The following is a 13,878-nucleotide window of genomic DNA, read 5'->3' as shown; positions in this document are numbered from 1 at the left end:
TGATTTCTTTCTTTTTAGCTTTAACTTGGCAACTTCCTTTTCATTTGTGGTCATCGACTCATTTTCAGAAAGAAGTCGTACGATTTCGGAGTCTAATTCACAATGAGGAATATTCAAGGAAGGAGTCTCCAGTGTCAGTTCTCTGCTAACGCTTTGTAAAGCTGTAAATCAGTAACTCTAAGACAAATAATAGGACGAGTTTGTTAACGAAACATGGTTTGTAATCACATCTGCTATCTCTGTAAAGTAAGTTTAAGCAAAACTTGACACAATGCCAACATGTTAGCAAATAAATAGTCCTTTATTTACTGCTCACGTTACTTCCAGTGTGAAGCCGATAGTGTTTTATCGTAGTTTCATCAGACTGTATTGCATCAGCGATGGCCAGAATTGCTTTTTTGCTCACCACATGACTAGCACATGGAACTTGATGATGCACATGCTCGACATACTCAGCATTAGAAATCCACGTGCCACTATTATTAACATGCTTCCGTCTGCACCGCGCCGAAAACAGGCCTAGCAGGCGGCACGGTTCTTTGATTTTTGAGATTAAATGACTAAAATGTGTTTACAAAACGGGTATACACTGATCCGTCACACGGTAAGTTAAAGTTCAAAAGTTGATTTCCGAAGTGTGACAAGAAGCATGCGGCCGGCATTTCCAGGATCCTATATCTGCAAGGTCACACCCATATGATTGGATGTCAAATTAGGATTTTTTTTTTGGTGTCATTTTCTTTGGTGTGTGTGCAACAATTAACATCAATTAACATCATTAAAATGAACACAGACGCAGAAAAGGTCATTCAGAAGAACAAGAATAAAACACAGACCTAATGATTTGTTACATGTTTTGATAATTAGTCATAGCATGTAGAATTAAAATACATGAATGAACGCCCAGGATGTTTTTATTTTCCCTTCACACAAAAGTGTGCAGTTGAATAAATACTTGAGTGAAAGTACACATATTCAATATAAACAATAATACAGCACTAGGGTATGGGCAAATTACTCATTTTTCTATAGATCTTAAAAAAAAATTATAATGATTAAAAAAACCCTATGAAGCTACATTTCTTACCTGAACTGAATGGCCAGACCTGATGATGGGTTTTAAATCAGATTCCCCTCAATGTTTTTAATACCGTCTTAAGGAGATTTTCTTCACCACCGTGACCATTAGGGATAAAAATGAACAGGGACAAATTTATGCATGTACGTCAAACTTCGATTAAACACAAATGACGTGATATGAATAGTCATGTGAGGATGTCGATAAATAAAACCACCTACAAATCTGCATGTGGAAAATAACGTTGTGATGTCACTCACACTGTAATGTTTCTCATTTCGGTTCTCCATGATATATATAAAATTGTGTGTATAAATAAATGTATATTTCCACTGCATGTGGTGCATCTGAAACCTTAGTTCTGGAAGTTTCAGCCTGAAGCCTCCAGTCCCAACCCCCCTCTGAGACACGCTGGATACAGTAACCCCAACAACCCCCAACACAAACCCAAACAAAAGGTTAAGCGTTTACCTTAAACCGAGGAATGCTGAGCTACTGCATTTCAGCATGCGCGGGAGGTCGAGGGGTCGTGTGCCTCGCCGCATCTCCGCTCTTCCTGTCGCAACAAAAGCGGCGTGACAGACCTCACACCAGCTCCTCATGATCTCGTATTGTTTCAGCTCTTTTATCTTGGGCCTGCTTCTTAAGGGCAACGTTTACTCTTCCTAAATAACTCATAAATAGGTCTCTAGTTGTCGGAGGCTGTGGGCCTCCAGCGCACCCTGTCACGCCACTCAGGCGGTGGGTAAGGAGGCCCTTAAAAGGGGCTGTGAGCATGGTAGGATTTTAAAGCTTCTTTATCAGTGATTACCAGATTATTGAAAATGCATAAACAGAAAGTGTACCATAATAAAATGTAGATTTTAAGGACAAAGCAAAGTCTGGAGTCCTCTGAAAAAAGGATTTCTTTTATATAGAAATAGAGATCCAATATTGAACCAAATATTAATCTGCACACATCTATGTTCCTAATATGGAATCTTTACTGATGAGGTTGCAGTCGAGTTAAAAGAAAACCATTTATACATACATATAGCAAAGCAAATTTTCCAGAGAAAAAGAAAAACATTGAGAAGTTGTTCTAAAAATCTACTCACTTTATTAAGTGAAACTGCTGAGTGGAGAATATGGTCTTAAAAATGAGATTACTTTAAATAAATACAGGTAATGTCTTTAAACAGTAATAGGACATTTTTAAAAGAAAAGAAAAAAAAAAATTATTTCACCTTCTACATTGAATCCCACCGATCACAGCCACATCATCAGAGCCTGTCTGTCTGAAACCTTCACTATGAAGTCTTACAGCCGCACGAACCCAATGGATCTAGTTCTAAAGGACATTAAACACGTAAAAACATTCTTGAAAAAAACTGAATGAAAAACATATAGGGTCCAAAAACGTTACAAGGCACAAGATTATAAAATACTACATTTTGGCCACTGCGGAGATGATTCTCTCGCCATTACGACGTCACACTGAGCATTTTTTTTGCAAGGTACCAAACTGTATTTTCTTTAATAAAAAAAAAAAAAAAAAAAAAAAAAGCCATTTTTGAACACGTAAAAATAAGTCTTTTAAAATCATGCAAAAGTTGTAGAAAAGGAAAAAAAGTGTAGACATTTAGGGCCAAAAGTTCAAGTATTTAAGTGAAACAAGGCGATCTTTTTGGTGTGTGTGTGTTTGTGTGGATTATCAGAGCAAAATCCTCCTCCGGGCATCTTGTCATAGAAGTCTGATTTTTTAATCCACGCTGCAGTTCTGAGACATGTAGGCTGTCTGTCTGTCTGTCAGTTTTGCTTGCAGGTTTATACGAAATCACACGGTCGTCTCGCCCTGACCGCTTCCGAGCCGCTTGTAGAACCTGCGCCACGACTGCAGCGTCTTCCCCGACCAGATCCAGAATCCGGACGTGATCCCAACGATCATGGTCATGAGGTACTTGATCATGAAGACGGTGAAATCCGGGGACATGGGCGCAAAGTCAGCGGCCGGACACGGCACGGCGAAGCGTTTGCACGTCTGCATGTGCCACGTTTTCTCCCACTGCTCGCGGAAGGCCTGCTCGTAGAAGTAGCACGCGATGACGATGGTGGCGGGGACGGTGTAGAGCACGCTGAAAACGCCGATGCGCACCATCAGCTTCTCCAGCTTCTCCGTCTTGGTGCCGTCGTGCTTCATGATGGTGCGGATGCGGAAGAGAGACACGAATCCGGCCAACAAAAAGGACGTCCCGATGAAGAGGTAGACAAATAGAGGAGCGAGGACGAAGCCCCGCAGTGCTGCTACATCGTGGATGCCCACAAAACAAACTCCCGTGAGGATGTCACCGTCGACTTGGCCAAGTGCCAGCACCGTGATGGTTTTCACAGCGGGAACAGCCCATGCTGCCAAGTGGAAGTACTGCGAGTTGGCCTCGATGGCTTCGTGTCCCCACTTCATCCCGGCTGACAGGAACCAGGTCAGGGACAGAATCACCCACCAGATGGAGCTGGCCATTCCAAAGAAGTAGAGGATCATGAACAGGATAGTGCATCCCTCCTTTTTGGTTCCCTGTGCCACAGTTTTGTAGCCATTGTCCCCAAACTTGCCAATGCACACCACCTGGTCCTCTAGAAGAAACCCAGTGACGTAAGCCACAGCCACCATGAAGTAGCAACCAGACAGGAAGATAATCGGACGCTCAGGATAACGGAAGCGCCGCATGTCCACGAGGTAAGTGAGGACCGTAAAGAGAGTACTCAGGCAGCACAGTATAGACCAAATCCCGACCCAAAGGTGCCCAAATTTCACTTCTTCCTCTTTAAAATACATCAGTCCGTGCGGCTGCGAATGTTCGCAGGGCGCCCCGCAATCTTTGGCTCCCAAGAACTTATAATTGAGGTAGGAAGGCACGCTCAGCTGAAGAGGACACGAGAAAGGTTGACCCCATCGATCAATCGGGCGCGGCGTGAAATTGTCCTCCATGTTCGGCGTCGGATCGGACGTCGGCTTTCCGGCGTCCGACGTGTTCTGTCCGACGCAGATCTCTCCCGCACCGTGCACTGGGAAGTTCTCGCACCGCAGCCGCTCGGGCCACTGGAACCCGAACTTGTTCATGAGCGCCTCGCAGCCTTGGCGCGCCCGCTCGCACAGAGACCGGCACGGAGGGATGGCCTGCTCGAGCACGGTGCACACCGGCGCATACATGGAGCACAGGAAGAACTTGAGATCCTGCGAGCACTGCACTTTAACCAGCGGGTAGAACTGGTGCACTTCCAATCCAGCATCCTCTTGGTTGGTGTGACCTAAAAGGTTAGGCATGATAGTCTGGTTGTACTGGATGTCTGTGCACAGAGGGATGGAGATGGGCTGGCAGAAACCGTGCTCTGGCACTGAGATCCCCTTCTCACCGTTGTACTGACCAGAACTCAAGCTGAACAGCAGGAAACACCCCGTGATCGCACGGATCGCCACCTGCCTCCAAACCGCCATCCTGGAAAAATGATCCATACAAATATATTACACATCATGAGGACAAAAAAACACCAGGTAGTAGGTATAAACGTGACTCCTTCACCCTACTCAGTGCACTCCATGTCCAACGGGAAGCCATTTGGGACTGAACCATCTAGTTCTAGTATCCGATCTTGTATAATATTAATTACTCAGTACACCAAACACAACCTTACTTACAAAACTAACTAAAAATAACAATTTAATAATAATTAAAAAATGATTTACTTACTTTTAACAGAAAATTTCAGTCAAAAAAATAGGAAAATCCTCCAATGAAGCGACCCCCCTTTCAGAACGTTATTCTCCAAACTTAATATCCAGGTCGTGGAGTTGGCTTTTTTTCTTATCCTCCACAAAACTCAGGTATCCGTGACCTTATTTCTCGACTTCATTGTAATCTTCGAAGCAAAACGCTTTCGTTTTTTTTTTTTTATCCCGACTTTCTTTTCTTTCTTCTTCAGCGCCGGCGTCAACTTTTCTTTCACAAACTGGTTGGTCGCGTCCGCCGCCTCGCTCGACTCGATCCTCTGAACTCTCCACAGTGCGCTCGCGCTGCGGGTTGACGGTTTCCAGCCCCCCCTCCACCACCGTCCTCAGCACGCGGCGCGTCACCACAAGGCGCCTTGAAACAGTCCGCGCCTTATGGCCAATCATGGCTTTTGTTTTTCCCCGCGTGCAATTCCTTATTGGATGCACGCGATAGTATCGAAGTGGGCGTGGCTTCTGGCTTCCGGTAGTGATGCATAGATCGGATCATTTCACTGAGTCGGTTCTTTAAATCTCGTTCATCAAAACGAGTCATTTGAGTTCACTCATTCCGTTCCTTTGTTTCAGAAATAATATAAAATGTAAAATTTTCAATAAGCAGATTCCCCAATACGAACTTTGACTACAGTTCCAATAATAAAAATATGACAATGCAAATAAGGAAAAAATATGGTTTCCATAATTATTGTAACAATAATGTCAAGATTTGGACAAAAAAAAAAAAAAACGTATCTATTGCATTGTGTTGCGTATATGGGAGTCACGTGATAAAAGATCCATCGACTTGGACCAGAGAACTCATGAGATGAACTACTTCATATTTCCTGTGTAATGTACTAAACAGTGGTGGACAGTAAGGAAGTAAATGTAATTCGTAACTGTATTTAAGTAGCTGGAAAGAAGAAGAAGATTTAAGTAGCTTTATTTTTTTCGTTTCTGTATGTAAATATTTCCATTTGGGAAGACTTTTACTTGAACTTCACAAAATTTCAATGTCAAATATCTTACTTTTTAATAAACTACATTTTGCGAAATCAGTCGTTCCTTAAAAACTTAACAAATCAAACACGCAGCAATCCACCAATCAGGGTCGAGCGCACGCTCTGTTTTAAACTCATTTTGATTGGCACTTGGTGTACTTACTTATCACCAACATACAGTTTAACAACAAGAAGAACATTTAGAGAGGAATAAATAATGGAAGAAACTCCTGACTCGAACCCACCATAACACCCATGGCCTTATTTCTTGAAAAGAAGGCTTTGTGCTTGTGATGATTTTAATAGAAATCAGTGTTTGACTCATTAATATCATTCTATTAATAGACTGGTGTGCTATGAGTAACATTAGAGTCTTTTCACATAAACTGATTTAATTATGAGATTAACTACTCAATTACGTTTCCTGTACACAACCTACAGAGGTTGTTGAGATACTTTGCTCATGCGTTTCCAGTAGAAAATGAACAAATCACTTGATTTGTTCTTCTGAGCTCGCCCATTTTATTCTGCTTCTAACACATCAAAATTGAGGACAAAATGTACACTTGTTGCCTAATATTTCACACCCACTAAAAGGTGCCATAATGAAGAGATAATCAGTGTTATTCACTTCACCCGTCATAATGTTATAATGTCATAATGTTATGCCTGGTCGGTGTATATTCATGGCATTTGGCAGATGCCCTTATATAGAGCGATTTACATTTATCTCATTCATACTACAAGGTTAATGACCCTGCTCTGGGGCCCAGAAATGGCAGCTTGATGTGGGTTTAATATTAACTCACAACCTTTAAATCTGATGCTTTAAACACTAAAAAAATTGATTGAAAAAAATCATGTATGAGATGCCCTGTGGCATAAACACACGCCAGATAAGTGCACACACATGCAAGGGAAAATTTTGATAATTCGATTTAGACATTAGCCTATTTTTGGAAGGTTGGGATGAAACTGGAGAACACGGAGGAAATCTGTGAACAGAACATGTGCAGAAAACTTTACACTTACAACTTAATAACTTAAGCTCAAGATACTCAGTTAACAGTATATATACTGTATATATATATATATATATATATATATATATATATATATATATATATATATATATATATACACTGTATATATACTGTACACACACACACACACACACACACACACACACACAGACAAAGATTAACCACATATCTCATAAAGAATGGGTGAAATCCAAAATAATCATTAAAATATCCTCCCTTAGCATGAATGCATTCCTGCCATGTGGACAGTTTGTTTTTGTTTCTCCAAACATTTAGCAGGAATACTGTGCCATGTTTCTTCAAAACTTGTTCTTCACTAGTTGGATGTTTCTTTCTGACCTTCTGATTCAGTTCATCCTAGAGCAGTTCAATAGGATTTTTTATTGCATGGGTGTTGAAGTACGGAATGGTAGCCATGTTGGTTCTGTATTCCTTTCACGCAGAATAAATCTGAGAATAAATTTTCCTTCCTCCAAAACAACCACAAACCATTAAGCTTTCACCTCAATGTTGACTGTGGGGGTGAAGCAGTCTGCTAACATCTTCTCTCCTGTTCTCTGGCTTACATAAATTCTTCTGTTAGAGCCAAAAATGTTAAACTTGAACTTATCTCTCCACAGAACTTTCTTTCATTCACTTACTGTCAAATTCTTGCGTGTTACCGAATTTGTTGCATGTAAAGAATACCATAAAAGACTAGATGTACTTCTGACAGGCGCTGTATATAGGGAGGCAGCGTCTTAATCATTGGGTTGGTGAGTTATCATATTAACAAAGCAAAAAGGATATAGATCAGGAACATGTAAGATCGATGTCTGGGATGGAAAAGAGTGGCTGTGTGTGCTTGTGTTTGAAAAATAGCCGGTTGTAAGGGTTAAAGAGCAGAGACCGTGTCAGTGGCTGCTGTAATAAAGATTATATTTATAGCGACGCTTGGTGCAGGGAGATTTAGTGAATCACTGTGGTGTGTTGAACCAGAATTGGTTCAAGAAGGAATTTGTGACTGAAACCAATAATCTCTAATTAGAAAAATTAAATTATAGGTTAATAACCATTCATGACTTGTTAACATCATATGTAGCTTTAGATTTTTAGAGTATTTGTCAATGTATTTGTGTTCTTGTGGTGATTATTAGGGAGGTAACTAGAGCAAGAAACTGATTTAACTTACACACATAGTATAGTCTGTTTGCGCTTTGTCACCTAATTAATCATTCTTCCCATAGTGGTGTTTAAGTGTAGATTCTTCCACCTCTTTTTACTGTTGTTGCATGACAAAGTGGGATTTTCTTTGCCAGAGTCAAAGCTTTGCGTTTGTGGTTTATGCTGGTGACAAGGCGGGATTTACTGCTGTCAGTCAAACCATGTCTGCGGTTCCTGCTGGACAGTACCAATCGAGTACCCCCCCATCAACCACGCTGTGAAAATTATATGGTGTTTGGATGTTCCTGCAGAACTTGCACAAATGTTTAGAAGAACTGCCGATTAACTCTGCGCCCTGCAAATGTACGCAGGCCTGATAGTCTCGCTGTCTAGTCTATGCCTGTAAACTTTCCAAGAGTGAATTTTTCTTTTCTTCTTGCCCAGTCCTTTTCTCTTTAGCTCAGCTGGAAACCTAAAATAAAAAAAGCACGCAAGAACATAGTATTTTCTGTAATTTCAGAAGAATCCCAAACAGAGTTCCTTCAGTTCTGTTTATTTTCGTTGTTCATTAATTTAGCAGAAACAAAAACCCAAAAGAAAATCTTTTATTGCTGGAAAAAAGATTTTGCATCCTATACTGCAGCAATATACACAATTCTTTCAAATGATGGTGTTTTGCTGATAGTGGTGGAGATTGTATACCGTCAAGGTCATAGCATACTATTTACATAATTTCCATTTTCACCAGTGAGCCATAGAAAACTTTTGAACGAGGGACGAAATCATCCAGCAAAAGACCACAGACATCAGCTTAGTCCTGTATATATAAATACATTCTCATGTAGAAATATTCTCTTTTTTCAGTGTAGAAAAAAGTTGAAAGTCTGTTTCCCCACACATGCTCTGACGACAGTGTGTCATTTTTCACACTGCTCCAAGGTTTCCTCAGTGCCAGAGCACCTTTTGGTCTTCCTGTGTTGCAAACGAGATTACGATGATATACAATTGCTTATAGTCATGAAAGGTGAATCGTTCAGTCTCTTGTTAGCCTAACTTACAAGCACAACATGTTGAGAATGTGGCAAAACATTTGTTAAGGCCCTGAGACATGTAATGAGAACACATAACGAATTGGTTTGATCTGCAAAAAAATGTACGGCCCCTTGGGTTTCGGGATTTGGAAGGAGTAGCGTTTGTCAAAGTTTTTAAAGCAAAAAACAAGTTACGATTTGGCGAAGTATGTTTATGGTTGTTGGATGTGAAAGTATTCCTGAACTATAATTAAGTGCCTGTGAAGCGGTCTTTACTGCAATACACGCTGCCTCTCTGTCTCTCTACACTCTGCACTGTAATCTTACACTCTTTTTGGAGGTCAGTGAAAGGTCACTCATCCGTTATTAACCACTAACAGTCCAGGATTCGAAAACATTCAGCAATTCAGAGTAATTCTCACATAGAGGCTGAATCCTCAACAATGCATCCTTATTTCCCTGCAGATTCTTTCTGACCCATCATACTCATGTCTACGTGGCCTGCATTCCTGTATATAATGCCTATTATTTATCAAGTATATAACAGATTACAAATGTATTATTCAGAATAAACAGGTGACAGTATTCTAAACAGTGATAGGGTAAACATATAATACACAACTAAACAAACAAAAGCCTTTTGACCTAGGCTATGGGAAGTTCAGGTCTGAATACAGATACGGAATAACACAATTAAAAATTCTAAGTACTGAGGTACAAAATTCCTTAATACCCGCCTGATCAGGGTAAAATTCTATATATCAGTCAGTTCAGTTTGTTAGAAAATATCCTAAATAAATAAAAAAAAACACTCCCAAGGCAAATATCTTGAATTGAGAGCAATTACCAACTTGAGTGATGTAGCTGAGGTTGAGGAACTATCAAATGCTGCTACTATTGTAACCTCTGATATTATTTGGAAAGTTTCCGAAATGGTAGGATGCTTCTATGGGTTTATTACGGATATTTGGAACACTGAACGTATATGGTTTACTTCATTACAGAGCAGCACACATAGTTTTGTGAAAACTGTTGCATGGCAGCCCTGTTTTAATCAGTGATAAATCACACCAAGTGGCTCTGTGTACTCTGGTTAATCTCTCTAATTCATTCATTTCTCTAACAGGAACGTAGCCGAGGTACTCACGGGTAAACAGAGCAGGCCGAGAAGTCAAACAAAGCCACCAGGGCAACTCCAATTTAGGCAAAAGTCACTGCACGCCAGCCACTTGCTCTGTGTATAGTATTTGGTAACAGGTTGGTACACATTTTTCTTGATCACACTCCATCGCAATTGGTCACCATGTCTTTTTTGTCTCTTTTTTTCTCTGGCTCTCTCTTGAGCTCTGACAAACACACATGCAATCCTATGATGCCTTTTTTATGTGCACTGTGCTTGTTTTAACATGCACAACTCATCAGTGGCTCACTGCTGATCGTGATCATGATGATCTGGTGGGGGTTGCTGGGCTAAAACACATTTCCCAGAGAGGAGCCAGGTGAGCGGGTTGAGGGACATGCTGGAGGCTCCAGATGGATTAAATCTGTCCACAGTTTACTGTTTAGATTGTATGCAGTGTTAAAAGATTCACAAGTTACTCTTTTTAGCTCAAGATAAGCCACGTTTAAGCCGAAATGAGAATGGTCTGAACATAGAACCTTGTGAAACACCTTGCTATATACAGTTTACAGAAAATTAGAGACGTGTATATGGTTACACGTATGAGTGTGTGTGTTGGAATGTATACTTGAAGTTATGTATATGTACTGTATGTTTACACTTAACTCCCAAACCAACCCTTGCCTGCCTTGTTACCGATCACAGTCACCTTTCTTTCCAGGCGAAGTTTATATTTTCTTCTACTCTTATTCTCTCACTCCATCTTCCATTCACTTTCACCCCCACCTCCCCCACCGCCGTGTTTGCTCTTTCTTTCTCTCCATCTCTCATTCCCTCACTCTAGATTAGACCTCTGTTATTTTGCATTCCATCTCTGAGAAAGTGAAGCTGACGAAAGCCAGATGACGGCCCCCGAGTGCAAGTGTTCAGACTTCTCCTTCCACCAGAGCCAACACACTCTCTCTGTTCTCTGATCATCTTGCCCAATTCGTCTCTTTTTCTTCCTTTTATCTCTTTGCTTTATTTACTGTTATCCAATGTTGGAGCGCTAAATGGAGAGGCATTACTAGCATGGCAGTAGCTCAGCCATTTTAAAAAATACATATGGTTTTCAGTAAATGGTAAAATACCCTGACAAAGCTAGCTAACTAGATAATTCCAGAAATGAACTGAATCAAGAGTAGTGGTTGAGTAATGATGTTTTGCTTTACTTTTCCTTCTTACTTTCAGTTGTAGCTAGTAGTCTCACTAGTAGCTTGGTTATCATTTGGCTAGTTTACATCATAAGTAGCTTATAACTTGACAGGTTGTGATAAATGGTTTTTATTGTTTTCAGAAAAATATCTATCAGATAGATAGTTTGAATGTTTTTCTGATTAGCTTTTTAAAAGCATGAGTAGCCTAAAGCTTGACAAGTCACAGATATAGGAACTTCTGTTAGCTTTAGATAGCTGTTTTTCTTTGTAGTTTAGTGTGGCTAATTTCGGCTGTAGCTTAGCTTGTTTTTAACCACGAGTGGCTTGTAGCTCAAGTAATTACTCACAATAGTGTTTTAGTTAGTTGCTACTGTTTTTAGTAGCTTGTAGATATCTAATTTGTTCTATCTAAAACAGTAGCTAAGCCTTAGTATAGCTATTTTCCTAACACAATTAGCCTGTAGTTTACCTTGTAGATACATTACAGTTGCAGCTGTAATCTGCCTGTTCTCTATACATTTTGGCTATTGTAGCTAGAAATGTCACAGATAGCAGATTCTGTCCGTTAGCTTGTAAATACCTATAACTACTTCTATGGCTATGTGCAGTAAAAACATGCAGAAGCTGTTGTGCAAATAATCGTAAAAATGTATATGTATACAAAGATCTATAAATGAAAATAAAGTTTTTTTTATATGTCCAAAATGTATTTAAGGCACAATCTATTAATATAAATATGTATAAAATGTATATTTGTATGTACAACAGAGTACAGATAGTATACATAAGTATATATATATATAAAGATAAACTAGAATATGCAATGAATTTAGAATTATACACAATGATATTTATATGATGATTTTTATTTATTAAACAAATGGTTGTAGCTTTACTAGTTTGAGTCATGAGACACTTACCCAAACACTTTTATTGTCAAAAACATTTAATATACTTTACTGCAGGATCCATGGTACAGTTTTTATTACTGTATTGCTCCTTTATAACGATTACAATCGCTCCATTATCATGCAAAATGAATCTACTGGAAATACATGGCATTCCAGTGTGGTTTGCGTTAGTGCTTTTCGACCAAGAATATGCTCACAATATAGCTCATGCTTTATTGTGTAATGACAGGGAGTGTGTGTGTGTGTGTGTATGTGTGTGTGACGGGAAATGCAGTTCTTCAGTACAATCTAAATCATTGCCATATGAACCTCATCATCTCACACAGAGGCAGTCCATGTGTTTTGAGCAGTAAAATGGAGAGATGTAGCCAGTTAAGAACAGAGGACATCGCTGTGACCTCTGCATTTAGATTTCATTCCAGACTCAACTAAATGTGCCAAAGTTTATGGTGTGCAATGCTATTGGGATGTAATGGCGATGTGATTCTACAGATTATTACTTGTCACACCGTACCAGAATTGTCCAATAAAATCTCAGCTGAATCCTATAATACACTTCAAGAACATACTTTCTCCATGTTGGATTACATGAGGAAGATCCTGAAGAAGAAAGAAATACCTTCTGCTTGTGCCATTAATCATCCAGAAATCAGTGTCAACAAACAGGAATGCTCTTTAAGTTGACTTTCAATGACTTTTTATGTTTGTTAACATTTCATTTCATCATTGCCGTATTTGTAAATGTTGGTTGTTTTGAATAAATGTAATGCTGTCCACTTGGTCTTGGTCCTGGAGGAATGTTGATTTGTTTTATTGTGTATTCTACCAACTGTATATTGGTAAAATGACCATAAAAGCCACTTGACTCTATATTTGACTTGGTAGTGGCTTTTAGACAAGTGTTCACACTTTGAAATTGAAATAAAATTATTTCTCGCACTGCCAGAACTTTCTGGTTGGCATTCTTCGGTTGCAGTGACAGTAAATTGGCCGTCATGGTGAGTGTCAGATTATGGGATTTCATCTGACGACCAAATAATTATTTTACAATGGGAGATTTTGGGACAGAAAATGAACAGCTTTGGAAGGTTATGCAAGAAAAACTTTACAGCAAATAGTCTTAAAGCATTCATATAAAACATTCATATAAAGCATTAATAAAAAGTAATAATGATAATAATAATATAAAACGTTAAGCTTTAAAATGTTCTTTGACTATTGGTTACATAGCATTTCCAGTTCGACAATAAACACAAACATTATCTTCCTATAAAACTAAAAATCTTTGACAATTCTTCACTGTAAATCTGTACACGATTGCTCTGAGAAACAAATATTTTTACAACTAAAACCTGTGCAATTATCTTTAAAGGTGAGACGGCCACACCTCAAATGACCTGTCAATCATGATGTTTTTGCAAGTTCTACACAAAGCTACAAGTAATAACAAAAAGTCCTCAACGATTTTGATTTTTTGAAGTAGAAAAACGTTCTGGAGAATGACGGGAATGTAACGATTTGATATATAGATAATTCAATCCGCAGACCTACACATAACAACAATATACATTTACTAGCATTAATATACAATAATCTACAACAATTGTTCCCAC

The 13,878-nt window shown here is 39.3% G+C and overlaps 1 protein-coding gene across 1 annotated transcript; it reads right to left on the bottom strand.

Annotated features, from left to right (window-relative positions):
* Nucleotides 1-2,157: 2,157 nt before the first annotated feature.
* fzd7b (frizzled class receptor 7b) lies at nt 2,158-5,177 on the bottom strand. Its single transcript, XM_046859048.1, has 2 exons — nt 4,804-5,177; nt 2,158-4,551 (listed from the first exon to the last, which is right to left on the bottom strand). Exon 2 carries the CDS (start codon nt 4,548-4,550, stop codon nt 2,895-2,897), a length of 1,656 nt encoding a protein of 551 aa, XP_046715004.1. The 5' UTR covers nt 4,551; nt 4,804-5,177; the 3' UTR covers nt 2,158-2,894.
* Between the last annotated feature and the right edge of the window lie 8,701 nt (nt 5,178-13,878).

This window comes from Silurus meridionalis, chromosome 1 (genome assembly GCF_014805685.1).
Source record: "Silurus meridionalis isolate SWU-2019-XX chromosome 1, ASM1480568v1, whole genome shotgun sequence".
Classification (NCBI taxonomy): Eukaryota; Metazoa; Chordata; class Actinopteri; order Siluriformes; family Siluridae; genus Silurus; species Silurus meridionalis.
Note: the sequence above shows the minus strand (reverse complement) of the source record. Positions and strands in the feature narration are given on the sequence as shown.